This window comes from Desmodus rotundus, chromosome 11, assembly GCF_022682495.2.
Source record: "Desmodus rotundus isolate HL8 chromosome 11, HLdesRot8A.1, whole genome shotgun sequence".
Classification (NCBI taxonomy): domain Eukaryota; kingdom Metazoa; phylum Chordata; class Mammalia; order Chiroptera; family Phyllostomidae; genus Desmodus; species Desmodus rotundus.
Window position 1 is genome coordinate 19,500,457 of NC_071397.1, and position 24,605 is coordinate 19,525,061.

The 24,605-nt window shown below is 35.4% G+C and overlaps 1 protein-coding gene across 1 annotated transcript in view; it reads left to right on the forward strand.

Annotated features, from left to right (window-relative positions):
- The window catches only part of HCRTR2 (hypocretin receptor 2), an 83,157-nt gene that overhangs the window by 57,046 nt on the left and 1,506 nt on the right, over positions 1–24,605 (forward strand). Inside the window, exons 2-6 of the mRNA XM_024557940.3 lie at positions 153–331; positions 3,625–3,868; positions 10,350–10,465; positions 20,932–21,152; positions 23,751–23,872. Coding sequence (XP_024413708.1) covers positions 153–331; positions 3,625–3,868; positions 10,350–10,465; positions 20,932–21,152; positions 23,751–23,872 — 882 coding nt within the window. The remainder of the gene's footprint in view (positions 1–152; positions 332–3,624; positions 3,869–10,349; positions 10,466–20,931; positions 21,153–23,750; positions 23,873–24,605) is intronic.

The following is a 24,605-nucleotide window of genomic DNA, read 5'->3' on the forward strand; positions in this document are numbered from 1 at the left end:
GGAGGCTGAAAAATTCAAGATCAAGGTGCTGGCTGGTTTGGGTCTGGTGAAGGCCCACTTCCTAGGTAAGGGTTAGGGTGTAAACATGAATTTCGGGAGGACACAAACATTTAGTCCATAATAGTTAATATTCCATTTTCTTTGAAAATTAGTTTGTGTGGCCGTGTGGAAGAACCACCACATGAGGACAGTGACCAACTACTTCATCGTCAACCTTTCTCTGGCTGACGTGCTCGTGACCATCACCTGCCTCCCAGCCACACTGGTTGTGGACATCACCGAGACCTGGTTCTTTGGACAGTCCCTCTGTAAAGTGATTCCTTATTTGCAGGTAACTATAAACCAAATGTCTCATGTGTTTAAGATTCTTTAGACATTTACTAATTTTCTATCATTTATAGGTTCTTTCTCTTCTAAATATAATACAATACAACCTTCAGATTTATGAATGATTTCAATAACACTTTGGCAAATGCTAAAACCTCACAGATATTACAAATCTTTGATGAATAATTAAAATTACACTTCTGTACCTTTAATAATTCTACAAAATCAAGACCATTAATATATTGGGCTGATTGCTGAATAATAATTATGACTTCTTTGAAAATTCTGTGTCATTTTTTTTCTTCCACTTATAGGAGCAGTTGGCTCCTTTAAGTGATTTTTTTAAAAACTGCAAAAAAGGCTCTGCACAGGAAATGCCAGAAAAAGAAAAACAAAAGCCAACTGAGATGTGGGTGGTGGTTGCTGAGGGGTTGGACAGTCTCCTTCACTCTCAGTCACACATTTCCACCTTCCAATCTCAGTGCCTGTCCTCCACATCTGTGAAATGACAAAATTTCCACTCCTGCTTGTCTTGGATCTCTGTGGCACGTTTATCATTTCTGTATGAAAATAGAAAACAGAGTCATTCTCCTCCAAAGAGAGTCTCCCCCATGATGCCGACCACGGGGAACACCTGACAGCAGAAGAAGTTCACACCATCTCACTCCACGTCATTCACAGCATTCGTGATCCCCACTAGATTCATTTTTCAAATGGTTAACTGTCTGGTTGATAGAGCTAATATCAAAATCTAAATGAAAGAGCATCCACAAGTACACTCCTAGGTGTGAAAAGCAACAACAAAACTCTCCATTGTAATCACTTATGATAAGGTGCAATTTTATATCCCCCCCCCAAGAAAATCATGTGAATTGACTGCTAGTGTGTATTACACACCAACAAATATAGTCATCAAAGAGTAAAAATTAAACCACTCATTGCCAAGGGTCCATCTAGTAGATTCTATTGCTGGATCAGCCGTACAGCTTAGTCACTCACATCGCCACGTAACAGAGAGGGCACTGCCCTTCGGCTAACTGTTGGCAGGGGATGGAGTCTTTCAAGTGAACTGTTTTGAATTGATTATTACTATCTAATGCTGGGGGAAGTACTAGCATGACTTCATAATTTGAACCATACTATGTCTATCTAATTCACCTACATTGATTAGAATTCATGAATAATAAATGACTAAGCCTTGTTGAATATTTTACACTTACAATATCTTGATTGGTTAAATATAGAATGTGGCACAGCAGCTATGAAAGATCAACAGGGCAAATCTAAGACTATAACAATTCTACCCCCAAGAGAGCCATAATATTGAGGGGCCTTGTGTGCTTGGCATATTGGCAGGGGAGTAAGGGAGGTTGGGAGGAGAAGGGGATGGATTTGGGAAACAGAGTTGAATGCACTCTAACGTAGCACCAAGGAACTCCCAGGCGTCATCAACCAGTGCAAGCCTACCCTGATGGAGTTCAGCTCTTTAAGATTATACTTAAAATGAAATTAGCCCCCAAGAATGTAACATAGTTTAAGCTTTACTTGACTATTTCTATGACTGTTCTGCACTGAAATGTGGTCTGTTCCAATTAAAAGCTAGAACTCCAAGCTTGAGAAAGAAAGAGAAACCTAATGGTTCACTCATCATTATCATTGCCGTAATTATAATGAGTAACAACAAATACAGCATTCATACGCCAGCCCAGAGCTAGACATTTCACATCTCAACTGATTCTCCCCACTATTAGTGTGCAATTTCACAGATGAGAAAACTGAGGCATGGGAAGATTAAGTAACTTACCAATATCAAAAGAGTTGGGATTCATGGCCAAAAAACCTGGTTGCATAGTTACTGCCTTTCCCAGAGAGAAATGAAGTCCTGTCCATCTCACTCTCTTAAAGAAAAGAAAAGACAACACATACACATTAAGCCTAGGGTAATGTGAGCGACCCTACATTGCAAGCTAGCTAGTGGGAGAGTGAGGGTGAGAATGTGCATGGACAGGCCACCCTGATGCTTGGCCCAGAGCCCTTCCTCATGCTCTGCTCTTAGATTCCTCTCACTGACTGTTCCCATAGTGAATGCACCAACAAGGAAGGTCCTGATGTATGAAGCAGAGATTCCTGACCTTCTACATTCTGTGGGATCAGAACAACTAGAAAAGAAAAAAAAGAGGAAGATGACTGGGCCACATCTGTTGTATTACTTTAGATTGAGGCTTACACCTATTTATTAATGCAAAATAATATTTATTAAGGACATAAAACACCATGTCCAATACTGAGGACATGGTAGTGGAGGAAAAAAATATATAGTAGCAATTTCTTTTGCTCTAGAGATTTTTCCAATAGAGATGACAGATAATAAATTAATTAAGCAAAATAATTGTACTATAAGTACTGAAAAAAATAAACAAAAAATGTCATGAAAAAATAACAGAAAAGAGAATGAGGCTTTGTTTTAAAGATGGGATTTTGAGAGTGATATCAGAATCAGCAATTCATCCACTGTAGGAGAATGACTTACATATAATAGTATAAAATGATCATGTGGAGGTATGTATGCTAAATATGCTTTTTGATATTTCCTTAAGTCCAAGTTAAAATGCCATTTGTGGTATTATTAATTATAGAAATCTTGACTGGGGGAATTTATTTGCATTTTAGAAGCAAGTTGCTCATACCTGCAATGAGCAAACTATGGTATGAAGATCCTTATACAGAATTTTATTTTACCATAATTAATGACTTTGTTTGGTTGCAACATGTTAGAAGTGAACTGACATACAAATAACATTTATTATTGGAAAATATGAAGTGATTCAACAATGTTAATTAAATGCAATTGCAATCAAATTCCATACAGCAGTTTAAAAGAAAGACATGTCATGTTATTCTCTATACGTGAGAGTTTTTCAGTTCAGACTCAATATACATGTTTTATTTTTTTCAGTTGAGGATATGATTTCTTCTATCAATGGAAAAGTATTAAGAATAGTAATCATTCAAAGACTACCAGATTAGAAATGAAAACATTTGGCATAAAAAAAAAAGAACAAGTTACAATATTTTCATGGTCCCTTTTACATGTTTAAGAACAAATCTGCTTTTTTCTTAACACATTGTAAATATTATTTTGACAGAGGTTTTTCCTATTGGAAAGCACTGCACAAGATGTTTTTTGACAAGTTTAGATACATTTATTTGTTGTGACCACCTTTCTAATAAGGTAACAACATTAAGAGTGATCCACTAAATAGCGGTGCTTCTCTTTCACTGTGTCCTTTTTCCTAGACTGTCTCAGTGTCCGTGTCTGTCCTTACTCTGAGCTGCATCGCCTTAGATCGATGGTATGCCATTTGTCACCCTTTGATGTTTAAGAGCACGGCCAAGCGGGCCCGGAACAGCATTGTCATCATCTGGATTGTCTCTTGCATTATAATGATTCCTCAGGCCATCGTCATGGAGTGCAGTGCCACGTTCCCCTCCATTGCCAATAAAACCATCCTCTTCACCGTGTGTGACGAGCAGTGGGGAGGTAAGTCAATCACGGCCCACAAGCTGACGTTTCTATCACAGCTGCAAACTGAACATTGTATTTGCATAGCCATTGTAAAGCTGGCCTTGTATATTTTGTTAGCATTTGTTAGCATAGTTTTGTAAAAACAGGAAAACCAACTTCAAACCCAAAGTAGTTTCACAGAATAAACCACCTGTCTTGGTCCTGCTGTGTATTACTATCTAGTTTTCAGATAGGAAATGAAAAGAGGAGTTTATTCCATAATTCAGATCTGATTATGTTAGTTTGTCTTAAATTGTCTAAAACAAAAAGGACTCATGTATATGAGTCCAAGTGTGCATTCTGGAACACTTCGCACTTTATGAGATGGTAGAACATTATACTGCCTCAAGTGTCAAGTTCCCTGATGAGCTCCAAATACAACTGAATTCTTCATTTGAACACCCTGTGCTGCCTGGAACCATGACTGGAGTTGAGTATGTGGACCAATGCTTTTCTCTGAGTCAAATTATCTAAATTTGCTTTCTCTGTTTATAACACATTAAATTGCTAAAAGTTATCATGGGCATAACTATTATATACTTTAAGAATGATATAAATAATGAATCCTTTTTTCCCCATCTGATATGCATAGTAGTTAAGTTTAAACAAGCAAGAGCTTGGAAGTCTTATGCTCCTTTGACCCAAAACTCTCAGAGACAGTCTTTGAGGTTTGTCTGTGACAGTGGACATACTTCTATCAATGCCTCGTGATGGCACAAACCTGAACCCAGTGATGAGCGACACAACATAAAATAGTCCTGCATTTCAGCATAGCATGCACTAGTTGCATAATTATTGCATGAAATTTGAAGGAAAAAGTCAGCCCACGTCTGAATAAGTATGTATTCAAAAATTAGCAGTGAACCCAAAAATTACTTATTGATATATTTTCAAGTATTTGCATTTTTAATTTATGTCAGTTCTTACCCTGGTACTTTTATTGGAACACTAAAAAGAGAAAAACTCAGTAACTGGAAAATTAGGCATATACTTTCACTAAAGCAAGATAAAATTTAAAAGACACTAGGATTATTTTGTACATTATCTAAACTCCTGTAATGGCTAAAATGTCACAATTTGCTTTTTTGATTTTCCCAAATATTAAATATCCCTTATAAATATTTACCCCCAAAATATTATATCCTTTTTGTTGCTGAGATTTACTCTTATTTTCTAACATTTGGGCAAGAGTTTACAGGAAAGCTAACATTTCAGCAAAACTTTAAGGTAAGCAGGGAACATCAGACAGGGAAGAGGAAAAAGGGTGTCCCCAGGAAGGAAAAAAAAAAAAAAAACCCATACAGTGGGGAGCATCACTGGAAAAAGACAGAAAGAGAGTCCCAAACGACAGTCTCAGGAATGTAGGGTTATGCAGACTAATGAACTGCATTAGGGAGGAAGGTGGGTTGGGGGCCAATTGTGATGTGTCTCTTATGCACTTGCTTTACATTTGGAGTTATATTTGGAAACAGCCTAAAGATCTCTTGGTCAGAATTACTTCGTTAATTCTTGATGAAACTGAGCCATACATTGTTGGCTCAGCATTGTGAAGCAAACAAGTTTATCTAAATCTGAGCTTTCAACTCAAAAATTGGGTTTCTTTAGGTTTATGGAGATGGGAATTAGATAAAATGCTCACCTACTATTCAATATGTGCCAGTAATATTTTCACTAAAGTATTTTAGTAGTTTCATTTGTAAATGTGTAGGCAGCTTTTATAAATTTTTCCTTTCCTGTGTTGGCTGGAATAATTAAGTAACATTAATTCCCATTAAAAACAGTTTACAAAACCAGGGAATCTTGGCAGTTAAGTAAATAGCCACATCACTTTCTAATTACTTTTGGGCAATAAATATATGAAACCCATTTCAACCCGGAGTATTTTTATTTTCTAGCTCTAGGGGGGATATTTCCCCCCCCACAAAGCAATTATTGTTAAATACCTAAAAATCTAAACTCAGTATTCAAAAGTCACTTAGGCTGAGTTTATAAACTATTTAAGTCATTTTATATTAGCCATAATTACTCAAAATTATTATAAAGGCTAAAATTAAGTGTTACCAAATTGAATTTGATCATCCTCAAAACAAACAATAAAATCTAAGAAATTAGCTTTCAAATATTAGATAAAATTGGTACTCCAATGTTTTTAAGAAGAATATAAAAGAATTCAAAGCAGGTCTTTATTTTGCTCATTAGATATTTAGTTTATAATTTTGACATAGCATGAGCTTTGTTAATTTAGGCTATTTACAAGCCCATGTTCAACTTAAAATGTTATAATTCAGACCAAATGTGATACTTACAATCTTCAAACATCATAGGAATTACCTCTTACAGCATCAGCTCTCTATAACTTAAACATCTTTAAAGTCAGAGTACCATTGAGCACAATTTTTAAAACTTTGTTGGGAACTGTCTTTCTTCTCTTTATCTTAAGTCATATGAACAGAATATTTATAGAAGCAGACGGTGGTATCATAATCATCTTATAAGTAATAGAACAGTGTGAAAAGAGCCAGCAAACAGTGTGGCCACTTGATTCATATCTGTGAAGTCACATTTGGGAAAGACTGGGAAGTGCTATCTCTTTCAAATGGTGCACAATTACCGAGAACTCTGTCACACTGAGTATATTACCAGAACGATGTAATATTTTATGGAACTCATTATATTCATCATTGCCTATGGCCTGTTCAGAAAAAAAAAATAAAGAAGACCACAAACCATAACTTTTGGCAGGCACACTTAACACTCAAAAACAAATAAAATGTATTAATATTTTTAATGACCTTAAAATATGTCTTTGTATTTGTTCATTGTTTCAATCACATCAATTCACACTTCTAAAATTTAAAAATTCTTCCAGAATTATGTTTATATTTTCTTGGTAATTTGGCTTATAAATGCATAGTTTCACAGGACAGATCCTACTGGGAAGAATTCACCTTTCTTTCTGCACTCAATTAATGATGTAACTGTCTCATTTTTCAATTATCCAGTGTTTAATGAGCATGTACTATTTGTCAAACATTATTCTGGACAGTGGGAGCTCATAATCTCCCCCTTTTTAGATTTGATTGCCAAATTGTTCCTTAGTGGTCTGAAAAAAAAATAATGCATCTCTTCTTTACAGCCAAATTCATTATGGCATCTGGTCTCTTAAGATATTATTGAAAATATATACATATGTTTTTATATGTATTAATAGGAACATTTATTAATATATTCATTGGGAAAAAGATAGTAAAATATATTAAGGATTCAGGTAAACATCAACAGATCAAAAGCTTTGATAAGGCAGTCCAAATTAAATATTTGAAAAATTATCTTTATTTGTCCATTAAATCCCTGATGGGTGTACCATGAAGGAGAAAATGTTTGCAGTTTTTAGGTAATTAGATTAACATGTTGGCTCAAAAATGGACCTTAACTCATCTGAAAGAAATTAAATTTGATCTAATATATATCATCCTTTAATCTCCAATTTCAAAGTAAAAATAAATATCCACATTTGCTCCTTTTTTGTTGGTTTGATGTATGTGCAATAATTCATTCAGATATGCCTATTCATCAGTTCAGTGGAAACACCAAATTTAATGGTTGTCAATCTTTAAAGTGATATTTTCTAATTTAGATTATCCTTAAGTGGAACAAATATTATGTAGCTGCATTCTAGGTTATATATAAACATTTTAAAATGTATTTAAGACATTGCTCATAAAGTGCAAAGAGACTACAAAGATAGTTTCAACCATATGATCTCACCTGTAAGTGGAACCTAATCAAAAAAAAAAAAAAAAAAACAAGCAAAATATAACCAGAGACATTGAAATTAAGAACAATCTGACAGTAACCAGAGGGGAGGTGGGAGGGGATAATGGAGGGGGAAAAGGGGATGGGTTTCCAGGAACAACTATAAAGGACACATGGACAAAACCAAAGGTGGGTAGGATGGAGGGTGGGATGTAGGGATGGCTGGGGTGGAGGGAGTATTGAGGGGGAAATGCAGACAACTGTACTTGAACAATAAAGAAGAAATGAATTGAGAGGGCCTGTAGGGGGAGCTCTGCTCCCTACCTCCTTGGTAAAGCATGTCAGAGAGAACTCCAGTTTCCACAGTTCTCCCAACTTCCTTTCCCCTTCTAGAAAAGTTTCATTTCTTTGGTTTTAGTGGTCATGCGCCTGGCTCACCATGGTGTGTTCCAAATTGCAATTATTTGTTGTTCCCGAATAAATCCACTATGTTGGGGGAAAAATACAATTTGAAATTTCGATGATATTTCTGAGGAATTTAAGACTATCATGTTACCCCTGTTATCTATAATAATCTCTTTATTAAGACAATCTGTCCTAGACTGAAAGTATAATTTCACTTGATCAACTTTTCTGTTTGGCTGTTCATTATCAAAATATACATTTAGCAGCCAATTACATATTTTCTGACTATTTATATAGATATACTGACCTCTGAATGAGCTTTCTGTCCCATCTGTTTAAAACTTCAAACTGTTATCACAGTGGTGGTATCCATAGCTGCAGTTAAAAGAAAAGAAAACAAAACAAAACGAAAACTATCAAAATCTACCTTCCTCCACTCACCCAACTTAGTCTATTGCAGACATCCAGGCTTCACAGGTATGTAAGCTTCAAAGCCATATTTTTATGTGGGAAGCTCATGTGATACCAGCCTTCAAAACAAACAAAAGTTCAAAGCCACTTAGGTGCCTGGAAAGTGCTGAAGTCACTCTCCGGTGCCTTTGAAACTGGCTCACCAAATGCTGCTCAGGCTGTAGCACTTCAAAGGGAAAGGCTGTTTGTTATTCCCCCAGTAAGGCTGCTGGGATTCTATTACTTTTTAGGTAACTGGCCTGTTTTGCAGGATAAACTTGAAAGGGAGTTAGAAACTGATGAGCTAGGTATGAGCCATATGGGCCACAGAGAAGCTAAAAATAGCACACTGGGCTCTAGCAGCAGACCCACCCAGCTGTCCCCTCTGAAGATTATGGTGGGGGAAACATGGTCAGAGGAATGAGAGAGTTTTAGAAAGAAGAATAAGGAGAACATTAAGTTAAACTCAACTGATGCTAGAAGATAAGGCTCTGAAATCAAAGAGAGGATATTCAACTCAAAGATATGTTTAAAATGCATTCAGTACGAACTAAATGAATGCTCAATAAATGAGTATGGTGATCATTATGGTTATCATTAGTATGGTGATCATCACAATTATTATTAGCTGATACAATAAGTTGCCCTTATCTCAACTGATGGCATAACTGAGCCTGCATGCTTCTTGCTGACGCTCTTTCCGAAGTAATGAAAATAAAAAGATGCATGGAGGTGATAGAATTATCCTTCAAGTATGGAACCAACTCCACTGCCAACATCAAAATCAAAATAGCTTGTGTAATTTTTAGAAGTGAATAAAAAAACTTTGTTTTGTTAGCTTTCAGGTAGAATTATATTTAATTTTTGCTTATAATACCCATGGAATTCATGTAGGATGTATTCTGTTGTTGTAGCGATCACTGTAATGTATTCAAATATCAGTGTAAGGAAAGTATCCTTTAATGCATTTAAAAAGTCAGTAATGGATATATTTTTGAAAAGCAATAAAAATTAATGTTGAGTCACAATGCCATTAATTAATTGATAACCTGCCTCTTTAATAAAAGTGCTCTGTGATATATAATTGTGTTTATATAATTAATGATAAGTAAGAAATAGCTATAATCCTAGAGATGCTTATGACTAATAAGTGAGATAGATATAAAAGAGAAAATACTCATATTGGTTTAAAAACTTTAAAATACCTTGAAAATCTCATTTTGTTATTAAAAGTACATACATACAATATACTTAAAGATTAATTTTGTATATGACCTAGTAACTCAACAAAAATATTATTAAAAGTTTGCTGTATTTATTTTTCTGTGTTTTTTCCCACATTTGAAGGTACATCTGGGAATAGCTTCCCGTTTCTCAGGAAAGTTATATTCTAATGAGGAGGAATCAACAGAGATTACATTCTCTTGCTATTTTAACAAAAGCATTAGTAATTAGGTTTTGATTGAGTCATGTCTCTTCTTGTAAATGCCAGTATAGGACAAACCAAATTAATCTTGTAAATTAGCTGCATGTAATCAAAACCAAAAAAGGGCTTTGTGTTAAATGAACACTTGACTGGATAGACTCTGGCAGTGCAAATTAAGAAACAGCTCATTGTTATTCCTCTCTGAGTACATTAAATTAAATTAAGACTTCACATTTAGTGCATATATACTGAATAAATATAAGTGGTTAATATTGTAAATTATTTTTCCTTTTTTTGTATGTATGTGCTTGTGAAATCATATCGAAGGTAAATCTATACTCTGAAAGCAAAGCACTAACGAAGCCACCCTTCAAAATAGCTATGAATGATAAGATTTTATTATTTTGACTTTCATTCCAGGTGAAATTTACCCCAAGTTGTATCACATTTGCTTCTTTCTGGTGACGTACATGGCCCCCCTGTGTCTTATGGTGTTGGCCTATCTGCAAATATTTCGTAAACTCTGGTGCCGGCAGGTATGTATTTCAAATAATTTCCTTGCTCTTTCTTCAGGACGCGCTTAAAAATAAAATTTAAGAATGGATTGAACCAACATAGAATGCTTTGCAAAGGACTGTGTACATTGCTGAAATAATGAGGCTCTAGCCGTGGCAATGTGTCCAGGTATTCTTTAGGGTGGTGTTTAGGGAATATATTTTATGAACTACCTAAATGATTTTAAATTTTAAATCTCTGTGATGAATTAACTTGATTTTCATCTAGGACTAATATTATAAATTTTACTTTTTATGAGAAATAACAAATAAAATTCTATTAGTTTCCTGAGATTGTAAGTAAAGAACATTATATGTTTGATGAGATTTATGTAATACATTTGTATTATGTGGGTTTGATCTCCAGCTTCAAAGATTTTGTTTTATGAAATAGTAAAAGAATCAAGCAAAATTTAGTGTTTTAGAAACTGTTTATAGTGCTAATTTGGGAGTACTAAAATTTATTATATAAGTTGCTTTTTCCAGTTAATGTATTAATTCTCTCAGTTGTTCATTCATGAAATACTTATTATATTTCATTTTCATGCACATCTGATGAAAAGCTAAAAATTGTAGGCATTGATGAATTCATAGTCTACAGGAAGAAAACAGTCAGATGCAGTGAAAACTACCTTAATAAATATAAGCACAGGGAATCAGAGGACAGCGTGGTGGGAGAGGGATGTAATTCAAATCAGGTAGCAGTCAAGCTAAACCTTGATTGGTAGGATATCAGCAGCAAACACACGTAATGGTTTGTAAAAGCATGGAAAAAAGGATATAGCTCAGCCTCTTATATTGGTAAATTGTATGTTAAAATGACACATTACTTACAAATGTATATCTCTGTCTCTAAATATTTTGCCACTACTTTGAACTTACCAGGCTTGGAAATTTATTGCCAGCACTTTCAGCTGCCCTTAGTCTGTTTGCTCTGATGTATTTTACCCAACTGAAATAATTTGTTGGGCCCCTTTAATTCATTAAAATAATTTCACAAATGTTTTATTTGGTCATTGTCTGAGGATGAGTCTCAATTCAGGTCTTCTTCAACCGTTGTTTTTCAAAGCGGTTTTCCAGATTGTTGGTTAATGATTGGATATGAGCAATAGTTGCATTTTTCAACCCTCCATGTCTCATAATTCCAATTTTTTCTTTTTCTCTATTTTTACAAAGAAGCCCTTCCATAATCTCATAAATGCAACCTGTACCAACACTTACTAGCATTCTATTCCCCAATTTTTTTTACTAAAATAACAAATGCGTACCACTGTAAAACATAGGCAGTGATTTTCCGGACCCCAACGATAGTTTCCTGGACACTCTCCACCTGACCCTGAAACCAATACCAAATCTTTTAGGCTCTTTGTCACCATTGTATCCCGCTTCTTGATAACTGTTATCATACTAGTCAGTTTTGGTTACGTTATTTAGCTCTAAAAGAAACCCAAAGTATGTGGGTTGTAACAGTGGTTGTCTCACTCATGTTCCGTGTCACTGGTGAGGGTGGACTGAGACTACACCCCCCTTGTCCTCTCATTCCAAAACTCAGTCCGAAGGAGCAGCGCTTCCTGGGACATGCCATTCTGGGACTGAGGGAAAGGGCAAGAAAACTGCAAGAAACATGTAATGTCACTTAAAATTTCTGCTTTGAACTGGCATTGTCTCCTCAGTTTTCATTTGTCAAAACAAGTCCTATGGTTAGGCTTGACCATGAAGAATGAACGGAAGTACCCTTTACTCGCCGAAAGACACTACAAGTCAAAGGGTGATGGGGGTCTTCTTAGAAGCTGGGGAGTGGACATGATGGGGCACAGAGAAGTCATAAACACAGACTCAAGGACCAGACAGTATGAGTTTAAATCCTGACTCTACAACCTAATCGATACTTGAATTTTGTTAATTTCTTCAATTTCTGTGCCTCTCTTCTATCATCTTTAAAGTGCAGTTATGTAGCATCTAAATCACAGCGTTGTTACATTTAGTAGATGGATATATTCAAGTGTCTGGTACATAGAAAATGTTTATTAAATAAAATACTTGAGTAGCATATGCTGTTAGGTAGCCTTTCAACTAATTCTGCTTGCATTTCTAAAATAACAAGCATCAGCTGAACTGAGGTATATGACTGCTTTCTTAAATAGATATCTTCTGTAGCATTTTTAAATAACATTATAATGAGTTTTTTATTTGTCCACCTCCCCTACTCTAGTAAGTAGAAGACAGTACACTCTAACCTTCACCTTGCATCCTTCCAGTTAGTACACACTTCACACACATCAGCTGCTTAATAAATACTTTATAAGAAAAAAAAGTGAGTAAAAGAATAAGAGAAAGGGCTAAAAAAAAGTTTAGATATAGGAACACAAGGGGAATCCATTGCCTAGTCACTCAGAAAAAAAAAATTTCTCAGAGGAAAATTGGAATTTGAAAATATTCTTGGGAGAGGATAAGCATTTAATGAGCATATAATACTAAAAATATTTTAGATTTGGGTGGAGATTTGGATTTAGATGTTCAGTGTAAGAGCGTTTCCTAGTTCTATATTTTTACTGGTTAGTGAGCATTACATAAATAGGTGATTATGATTTATTCATTTATTTACAGATTAACATAACTTTAAAACTCTTTGGGAGTACCTGAATCTGTCTTGTTCATAACTGCAACCCTAACAGTTAGCAAGGTACCTTGCAAACATAAAGTATTCAAAAATGTGTGTTGAATAATTGGGCAACTACCAAACCCCAACCAATATACTTCTCTGTTATTTAAACTGATAGTTTTCCATTTCTCAAACTCTAAAATACATTCGAAATTGTATTACAGGTCTAGAAATAACCCACATTCTTTTGATGGATTGTCCTGGTTGGTGCAAGCCACATGATTCAAAAGATTTTCAGTAAAATGCCTAGGCTGTGAAACTAGAAACATTTACAAAACGTATTGGAATAGAGAATGGAAAGTTCAGCGGAGTTCACTCTAGCAGCCACAATAAAGAAAATTAAGCTCAAATGAGTGATTATATGGAATTCTGCTTGAGCAGCTCTAGTCTCCAACTGTGAATGTCTGTAAACACAGTGGCGAGGCAGGCAGTCCCATAGGCTAAACCAAATGAGCCATCAAATGGAGGCCTATCCTATCTGCTCAGAGTACAAAGATGCATGAAACCTGTTACATACTTTGGAATTAGTAAGTGGAAGATTATTAGTGAGCAAAGTGTGTGCCCTTCTCTGACTTTCTCAAGAACTTTAAGCGTCATTAATAGAATTATCCAGTGCTTTGCTCTAAGGAGTGACTTAAATTCTGTCTTTGACAGTGTGACTCAGAATTCAGTCTTGAAATTCTACAGACTATTCTCTAAAACTCCTCCTTTTTTAAGACCTACTTAATCTTAGTTTACTTGGCCCTGCGTGCATCTGTAAGCATTCTTTCCAGTTCTAGCCCTCATATATTTCAACACTTTAATGTTAATCAAATGTGGATTCATGTTAATTGTCCATAAATATTTATTAAGCACCTATGTGTCTGGTACTCTATGTGGAAATGGAGATGAATTATAATAGATATTTAAGTATGAAGCTGAATTTCAACACTGTAAGTTCTTTTCAATTTTCAAAGTCCTTCCCTTCTCAAATTTTATCAGTCTCTTCTACTTCCCTTTATTGTTCAACACTCTTCTATGAGAACTTAATGAATATAGGTGTTGACAGTCAATGTAACATGAAGAAATAGACCATTGTAATTGCAGCAGCAGAATCAAAGGCAGTAAGTAACTCAAGTCCCTACAGAGAAATAAAGAGCATCAGTAAAGACAACTATGTCCATAAATATAGAAGAGAGTATAACAGAGTCTTGTTTGTATTTACTTTCCCATTTCAACTTAAAAGACAACAGCATGAAGCAATAATTATAAAACTATGAAGATTCAGCTTATCATGTATAAAGATGTAATTCAAGGGAAAATGGAATTATATTAGATGAAAGTTTTTGTACATTATGGAAATTAAGTTAGCATTAATCTGTGGTATTGGTTTTTCTCTTTCTGCTGTGTTTCACTTAGCATAATACCCTCTAGGTCCATCCATGTCACAATTTCATTTTTTTATCACTAATATTCTACTGTGTAACTGAATCAAATCTTCTTTATACATTCAGTCATACAGTAGTTCTATTTTTAATTTTTTGAGGAACCTCCATACTGTTTTCCATAGTGGCTGCACCAACTTACAATCTCAATAAAGATGCACAAGAGCTCCCTTTCCCCCTTGTCCTCATCAACACTTGTTGTTTGTTGAGTAACAAAAATTGGAAAATACTTTGAAATGAATGAAAATTAAAACACAATAACCAAAATGTATGACATGCAGCAAAAGAAGTGCTTGGAGGGAAATTCACAGTTTTAAATTGCTATATTAAAAATAAAGATTTCAAATCAGTAATATAACATCCCACCTTCAGAAATTAGCAATATAAAATATTAAAAACTAAAGCAAATAGTAAGAGGGCAATAAAAAGATTAGAGTGAAAATAAAGCATGAGAAAGCAATAAAAATTCAGTAAAACCAAAAGTTAATTCTTTTAAAAGAGATAATGACAAACCTTTACCTAAATAGCTGAGAAACAAGATAGGATTCGTATCACTGAAATGAGACATAAAAAAGGGAAATCATAACAGACATTACAGAAATAAAAAGAGGAAGAAAATAAAGAAATGCTATCCATCAGGAAAATATAAAAATTGTATGCCAACAAATTAGATCATGTAGAATAATGGGCAAAATCATAAAAAGACACAAACTGACTAAAGGAGAATTAGAAATAACTGAATAGACCTATTACAAGTGAGAAGATTGAATTAGAAATAAATTTCCCACAGAGAAAGACCCTGTTAGCTTCACCATTAAATTCTACCTACCGTCGAGAAGAGTTAGCTTCAAACCTTCACCACCTCTTTCAAAAAGTAGAAGAGGGGGGACACTCCCAGCTTATTCCATGAGGTCAGCATTACAGATACTAAAACCAGACAAAGGCATCACAAGAAAACTACTAATATACTTATGAATACATGTGTTAAAGTACACAACAAACCACTAGCAAACCAAACTCAATAAATAAAAACGGTTATACACGATGACCAAGTGTAATTTAGTTCAGCAACCCATGCAACATGGGTTTAACATATGAATATCAAACAATGTAACATGCTAATAGAATAACAGACAAAAACCACATGATCATTTCAATCATTGCAGCAAAAATATTTGACAAAATATAACACTCTTTAAAGATAAAAGCACTGTCCTGGCTGGTGGTCGCCAGTTCTATTCCTGGTCAGAACTCATGCCTGGGTTGTGGGACAGGTCCCCAGTCGGGGGCCTGCGAAAGGCAACCGATCGATGTTGCTCTTAAACATTGATGTTCCTCTGTGTCTCTCTCTCTCTACTTCCCCCCCTCTAAGAAATAAATAAAATCTTTTCTTTTTAAGATAAAGGCACTAAGCAACTAGTAATAAAAGAGACTTTCTCAATTTGACAAAAACATCTAAAAAACCTCACAGTTAACTTGACACTTAATGGTGAAAAGCTATTGTGATCTCTAAGATCAGGAACGAGACAAGGATGTCTACTCTTACCACTTCTATTCAATATTGAATAAAACTAGATTTTATCCAGGTCAACTAGCCTGGGAGTAATATTAATAATAAAAAACATAGAAGGCATTAAGATTGTACAGTAAAAAGCAAACTATCACTTTTGTAGATTATATGATCTCATCTATAGAAAATTATTTGAAAATCTACTTGCAGAAAATATATTAGAACTAATCAACAAGTTTAGTAAGTTATTAGGATAAAAGACCAATAGACAAAAATCAATTTTATTTCTATACTCTAGCAAAGAAAAACCAAAGATTAAAATTGACAAAACAATTTGATTTAAAAACCAAAAATATAGATTACTTAGAAATAAATTTAATAAAAGAAACACACATCTTATAAATTTAAAACTAAAAAATATCATTAAAAGTTAAAGAAGGACTAAATAATAGTCCATGTTCATGGATTGAAAAACTTAACACTATTAACATCAAAAAATTCCCCAAATTTATCTAAACACAATACCTACAAAAATCCTAGTTATCTTTTCTTGCATAAATTGGCAAGCTGATATTCAAATTAACATGGAAATGCAAGAGACAGAGAATAGCCAAAATAATCTTTAAAAAAAAAGGACAAATTGGGAGGACTCACTTCTTAATTTTAAATCTTATTCTAAAGCTAAAGAAATCAGGATGGTGAGGTATTTACATATCAATGATCATATAAGTCAATAAAATAGAATTCAAAGTCTGCAAATAAACCCTTACATTTATTGTCAAAGGATTTTACAAGGGTGGCAATGCAAGTCAATAAGGAATGTTGACAAAGTCTTGTCAACAAATGGTGGGACAAAGAAAGGGCTTATGATCTTCATAGTAGAAGTTGGCATGTGCATCTAAACTAACAGAAGTAAAAAAAAAAAGTCAAAAAGTCTTTGGAAAATACCACTGAGTTTTCTAACACAATCATCCTCAAATGGTACCCAGTGTAAGAAACAAGAAACTAGCCCCATTGTTCCTGCCAGACAGCAATGTAAGGGGGTTGTCATTTCATATGAGACAGCGCCTGCAAGTGTCAGTTGCACTCCATTTCAATAAAATGGGTAATGAGTTAAAAATAGAGGAAATACAATGGCCTGACCTCCTGGAGCAGGCATTTGGTAAATACTAAGAAAAAACATGAACCAAACTAGCATACCTTTCCAGCTGCCAGCTTAACTCTTTGTTTCCCCTCCTTCTGGCTAAAATTCTGACATTTCCATTTGTTGGCTCCTTTTTCTCAACACCTTCCACCCCCACTGATTTCTCAGCCCACTGCACTGATTCACCTTCCATCACCGCACTGAAACAGCACTCCCTAAAGTAGCCAGTGAATAAATACAAGGTCTGTCCAGAAAGTATTCACCCATGAAATGAAAAATAGAGAAGATAGAAGATACAAGAAACACTGTACTTAGGACAATGACACCTCAGTCCCCTTCAAGGTATGCACCTTGGGACCTCATACAGTTTTCCCAATTGCCATCAGGTGCCCTGTCATATTTTCCTGAATCTCATTGATGGTCTGAATTCTCTTCCTTTCAAAGGTGATTTTAGTTTTCAGAAAAGCTGGAAGTCACAGAGTGCTAAATCTGGGCTGTAGGGGGTGCTGAGTCACCTGGGTGATTTGGTGTTTTCCCAAAAACCTCTGCACAAGATGTGATGGATGAATGAGCACATTGTGGTGATGAAGCTGCCAATCACCAGTTGCTCATAGCTGCAGCCTTCTGAATCATCCAAATAGTTTCTGCAGAGGAATGTTCAAGCTTAACGCAAAATTTGAGCAGATTCATTACTCTACTCGCTCAGTCATTTTGAATGCAATGGCCACACAGTACACGTGCTCACTCAGTGGCATCTACTGCCCCCACTGACTAATACAGCGAAGTTGTCATTGTTCACCCATGTGCATTCCAGTCCACTCTCCTTGGCTCCTGGGTTAGATGGATGTCATGCAAACTGCTCTTGTTATATTAATAATGACTAGACTTTCTTCCAGACAGACCTCTTATATCACATGTGATGAAGTTTGTAAATGAAAACCTTGCACCCTGATGGGAAAAGATGAGCTTTGCAGTCAGACAGACCTGAGTGCAAATTCTGGCTTATTAATTATTAAAGATATAGATTTGGTATTTTAGTTAATTTATTTAATACTTATTTTATTTAATCCTTCTCAGTGCCAACTTGATTATCTATACAGTAAAATTATAATAATCTACCTTTAGAAAGGCATTAATGATTACTCAAGATTATGCATAGTTCCTGGTGCTCAGTTAGTATCGGTGATTTTTGTGTATATCATGCTTTCTCTAGGCATAGACAGCTGACCAATGGTGTCATTTGTACATCTCCTGAAATAAGTGCAGATTAAACGTCTTCTACCCTTAGTTAGACCATCATTGGAAAGAATGCTACCACAACTTTTTTCTCCCTGGTTGCAGGACTAGAGCCGTGCTCCCTGTGACAGATTCTCTTTGTGGCACAGGTGGCAAACACGAGGCCCACAGGCCGAATCCAGCCCTCCGCCTTGTTTTATCCGACCTGGCACCTTGTTTCTACCCAGCAGCAGTGCCAAGCTCCTTGCCCCTAGTTAAGGAGTAGTTACATTTATACAGCCCTAAAATTACACTCGGCCCTTTGAAGGCAACCTCGAGGCTGATATGGCCCCTGGTGAAAATGAGTTTGACACCCCAGCTTTACGGGAACTGTTGCTGGAGGTTATAGAAGTCATCAGGTGCAGATGGTTGAATTTCTCCTCCAGGGGAACATGCAATAATACTATTGCTAAAGTTTAAATGATCTCTCAGAGCTCATGTATAAGACAGGTCAAGGCCATTTCGCAGACATTTATATGGTTATTCATTCTAAAGGTCTTCTGGAACTTTCCATTGCAGCTTCTCCTCATTTTTTTTAAACATCAATTTAAAAAGTGACTCACAGAACAGGAAAGCTTCTCAGCACCTATCTCCTGCCAGCCAGCGGTAAGAAGGCTGAGCGGGACTATCAGGCTGAAAAGATCAGTCTGCAGGACAGGACAGATAAATTTGGAAGAGAAATCATTTTCTAATTTTTTTCTGTTTAAGGGCAGGTTTTCATTAACTGTATTTGCTCCTTTTCAAGAGAAAATAGTTATGGCCAAAAGGAGCATCATGTTAATTCACCTGTGTGAAAATCAAAGCAAAATTCTGTGCTCAAATTAAAGATTATCTAACAGACTTGGAACTTGTGACGTTGAAAGCAACAGAATCCATCCAGTATCCACTGGGAGAGGCCACCGGGACATAGCGATCGGTCCGGGTGTGCAGCACAGACATAAGAACAATAGCTGAGTGGTCTAAGATGGCCACACAGTGTGCTTGCTGGCACATTTTCCTTTTAAAAAAATTATACACGCTGAATTTTATTGTTTTGCCCTCTAAACCCTATCAATCTCTGTGAGCCTATAGTTAAGAAAGTATTATAGCTGGAGGGACTCCCTAATTTTGTCAAACAACTTTGAAAAGAAATGGAAAATTACAAGTTGTGTAACTGTCTTAACACATTTCAGGTATTTGAAATGTTAACGTAAGACATTAAGACACAGGGATGTTCAGGGATGTTTCGTGTTTGAGTACGTTGAAGTGCCAGACCATAATACTAGTCTCAGGCAACTTCATAGCAATACATAGTAAGCAAAAGAGATTTATTTATTTATTTTTTATTCCCTTCACTCAAAGGTTTGTATCGGCCAAACTTGAGAAGCAGAAAACCTAATAAAAAGCAAAAGGTCGTTAAGTCCTGTTTTTCTACCTGGCAGCAGATGGCAGTAGTGAAACATGAAAAAGCCATTCAGGTGACTTGCAATTACCTGCGAGGTTTTCCTTCTTTCAAACTTGGGTATCTGAGCTGAGCCAGGATTCCAAAGAAGATGGTATGGTTGTCATCCCTTTACTGTTCTAAGCCAGTTTTTATGTCTCTCTCTTTTGAAAATTAGGAGTTTGTCTTTGTTTTTTGCTTGTTTTGTTTAGAGCAGTTTTGGTTCACAGCAAAATTGAGTAGAAGGTACCAGAGAATTCCTACTTGCCCCAGCTTCACCTCTGCACAGCGTCCCCATAATCAACATGCCCCAGAAAAGTGGCTGCATTTGAGGAACCTACACTGACACATCGTAATCACCCAAAGTCTCTAGTTTACCTTGTGGTTCATGCTTGATGTTGTACATTCTACGGGTTTAGACACCGTATCCAAATACTTTGTATAATATTTAATGGCATGTACCCATCATTATGGATTATTCAGAGTTTTTTCATGGTCCTAAAAAGCCTCTGTACTTTGCCTATTCATCCCTTCCCATTTCAGCATCACTGATCATTTTAGTGTATTCATAGTTTTATCTTTTCCAGGATGTAATGTAGTTGGAATCATATCCTATGTAGCATTTTTAGATTGGCTTCTTTTATTTAGTTTTATGCATTTAAGGTTCCTGTTTTTTATGGTTTGATAGCTTATTTCTTTATAGCACTGAATAATATTCCATTGTCTGATATATAACTTTTCTTTTTATGAAGAGATATCTTTTCCATTTGTAGCTCTCTTTAAACCTTGACGATATTTTGATGTTTCCACATTTTTCCATTCAAACTCCTATTTGGCACTTGAATGTATTAAGAACATGCTCCATTCAGCAAATGTTCAGGAAACAGGCCCTCAAAGCCCTCCAACCTCTCCGAGGATGGTGTCTGGGATGCTTTCCTTATTGTGTCTCAATTACTTCTCCAAAGTGGACCTTTCCTAGTCAGACAGCAATAAAGGGTCTCTGCTTCTTTCAGATCCCTGGGACGTCTTCTGTAGTTCAGAGAAAATGGAAGCCTCTGCAGCCTGTTCCACAGCCTCGAGGGCCAGGACAGCAGACCAAGTCCAGGGTTAGCGCTGTGGCTGCTGAAATAAAGCAGATCCGAGCCAGACGAAAAACAGCCCGGATGCTGATGGTTGTGCTTTTGGTGTTTGCGATTTGCTATCTACCAATTAGCATCCTCAATGTGCTAAAGAGGTAAAGTTCACCTATTATTTGAAAAGAAGTGATCTGTCATTTCTTGCTTCTTAAGAACTCTTTTTAAGCCAGAGAAAGACCTAAATCCTTTGTCTAGATAGCTTGTCAGGTTTGATAACTTGGTGGTGTTGTTACCGACAGGTAAGGCAAACATCCTTTTAGATGTTCAGACTGTAAATGCTCTTGTTCATGTAAATTCTTTGTTGAACGGCAGACACAAAACAGATGTTCCCTTCACCTCTTCAAGCTAATTACAGAAAAAAAGTTCTAATGCAAAAAAAAATACTCATTTACAGTTTGGAGTTCTCTTTTGATCAGAACAAATGGGTTTTCCAAAACTTTGTTCTCAAAGATTTGGGGAATTGTGACAGAATTCTATCTAAATGATTAAAAAGAGATAAGAATGTTTTGTCAGCATTCTAATTAGACTTAAAAGTACATTTGTGAGCAAATGCACAAAAAAATGAAACCACAACACATACTCTGTTTTGAATGTTTAAACAGAAAGAAAATACATTTCCTAAAGTCAATGAATCAAGCTCAGAGAAAATACTAATAAAACATCAGTACAAAATTTTTCAGCCAGGAAAAGTGTGTTATTTGTTACACTGCAGACACACTATTAAGTTAACACAATTAACCAACGCAACACAGCTGATGCAGGAGCAATGGTACACTTGAACTTCATGGCCAGCCAACTTTATTGAGAATCATCAGAACTGTTGCACATAGGCTGGTCCCAAGGTCATATTAATTCTGTTTATAATAGACTTAGAACTAAAACTAGGATCATTGCTCTCACTTTTCCGTGATTCAGAATCTATATCATGTTCCTCACAGCTGGGGACTCTGGAGAGAGCTTTTGGCTGGAGTCTCACAGACAAAAGGTGGTAGAATCAGCTGCAAAGTTTTCTCATTCTCTTTGGCCCTTTATTGATTGCTTCATGCCTTTTCCCATGGAGAAAAAGTGAAAAATGCACTTTTGTTTAGTAATATTATTTACTATAGATGCAGTCTTAAAGGTAAATGATGTCAACCGCTTGAGTCCTTCAGACATATACTGGCTCACAAGAAAAGGGGCGACTTTACTCCCCATATCTTTTCACGATTTCCTTCTTAATTTTGCTTGTCCACAGCCATCACATACAAATTGTTGTGGCCTTTTGCTGGATGACATGTTCTGCCCTTAAAACTTTGTAAATATGCTGTGAAACTGGATGGACTTTTCTTCTTCTTTTTTTCTTTTTTGTACTTTTATTTTAGTCTAAATTCAATGAAAATTAGATTTACTGCTCTCTGGATTGTTCATTTGGATTTCCTGCATCTCAACACTTGTACTTTCCTTTTGCTATTTCCAAATACCTATTTGTCTATAATATTTCTCTTATTCTTTCAACTTAAAGCCCTTCCTTTCCAATGAAAGGAAATTGCTTTCTAAGGAGAAAGTACGTGTTTAATTTAAAATATTTGAAATTTTTGAGCATCCTGCTGTTTTCCATAAACTAAAAAAATAAATTAATAACCTCAAAATAATGTTTCTCTTTACGATGCATATTTTCTTTAAATGTGTATCTCTTTGTTTGCCCTTACATATTATACTTATCTTCTTAAATAAATTTCTCAATTCCTTTTCTAGACACTTAAATTTTTGCCTGAATAATTCAAACCAACCTTTTTAAAGCGGCTCTGATTTGACTAGGATTTCAGAGCTACGTTGTGGCAGAGAGGCGTGTCATTACTAATTCCATGTGTTCATCTTCCACTCCATAGTGCATCACTTTATGCACTTCTATCATGGACACCAACCACACAGTCAATGATAGAATTCTGGCAGGAAATGCCTTATAATCTTCAGGCTATAAATATATTGCATAATTGCAAGTTACCTGCTGTTGGCTAGTGAATAGAATTAGATAGATGGGGTATTTCTAAATATGGAATAAAAAAATCTTTAAGATTTCATGAAGAATATCATCATGACATATTTTTCAGAGTTAAAAATAATAAAAACATTAAAACCCATGAATTTTAAGAAATTACCAGAATTTTGCCTACTGAAAACCAGTTCTTCTTTGGATATAAAAAAGTCCCAGAGGCAAATTTCGACATTCCTGGAAATATTGGAGTTGAAGAAATTTAATACTTCGATCAATGCACAAATACAAGTAGGAAGACATTCTTAAAGACTGCCATTCAGGACTGCTTTTTAAATGCCACACACACAATGGAATATTCACAAACCTGCCCTATTGTATTGAGAGACAAAATGAAAAAAGGGAAACAGAAATGTGTTTCAGTATACGTTCTTATAGTCTTAACTATAAGAACTATTATTGCATTTGCTGTTTAGAGGAGAAAGAGTCCTTCTCTAACCTGACTCGACATTTGATTTACTGATGGTGCCGTAGAGTTTCAGTTCATGTGCTGAAGGTTTTCTAACCCCACGTAGTGCCATAAACCTACCAGTGGTCAGTGCAACGGGGAAGACAGGGATCAGGCAGCGTCTATCAAGGGTTTTGTTCACCTTTGAATTTAATTATTGAAAATGTATTCTCCAGAATCACACTAGATTTCCTGTTATCGTTATTTTTCTTACAGAGTATTTGGAATGTTTACCCATACGGAAGACAGGGAGACTGTGTATGCCTGGTTTACATTTTCACACTGGCTTGTATATGCCAATAGTGCTGCAAACCCAATTATTTATAATTTTCTCAGTGGTAAGTTTTCAACTATTTCTTCTGTATAAACCCCAGTTCTGACCAAGGGTGAGGGACCAACGACCAGAGGTTTCGAACACCCTTGAACTGGATGAAGAGCTTAGATGCTATACAATAAAAAATATTCCCTGATCTGATTTGTCTTAAGGTTTTTCACTTGCGAGTAGAACATATTACCTAAGTCATCAGATAAAATTATTGAAGGGATTTCTTTCCCAATAAAATTTAGAACAAATTTTGAAATAGGAGGAAAGTGAAAATTGTGGGAGCTGAATACATTAAACTTTAATTCATGCTTGTCATACATTAAACGTTAATTTATGAAAATATAAAATAACTTTATCTGAGAATAAAACAGCTTTGCTGTAATATTTCCTTGGCCAACATTTGTAGCCTCATTGAGAATGAACTGGAAACTTTCCACTTTTTTGTACTTTTCTATTTACATTAATATTGTGGCTAACATCTCTTAGATTTTTTTCAAGATTTCCCACTGACCACAAAAAAATAAATAAATAAAAAGATATTCCTCCTGAGTAATACCTAAGCCAAATGACAAACATATACATATCTATACGTTATTTAACCTGTTTATGAATCAATACAATGATAAAAATCATTTAACTAATTATTATTTTATATACAATTTGCCTGATTGACTTTTAGAATTGTGTTTTAATTAACTACATCTTTACATTATCTTATACCCAGAGTGGTTGGCTATTTCTTTTTC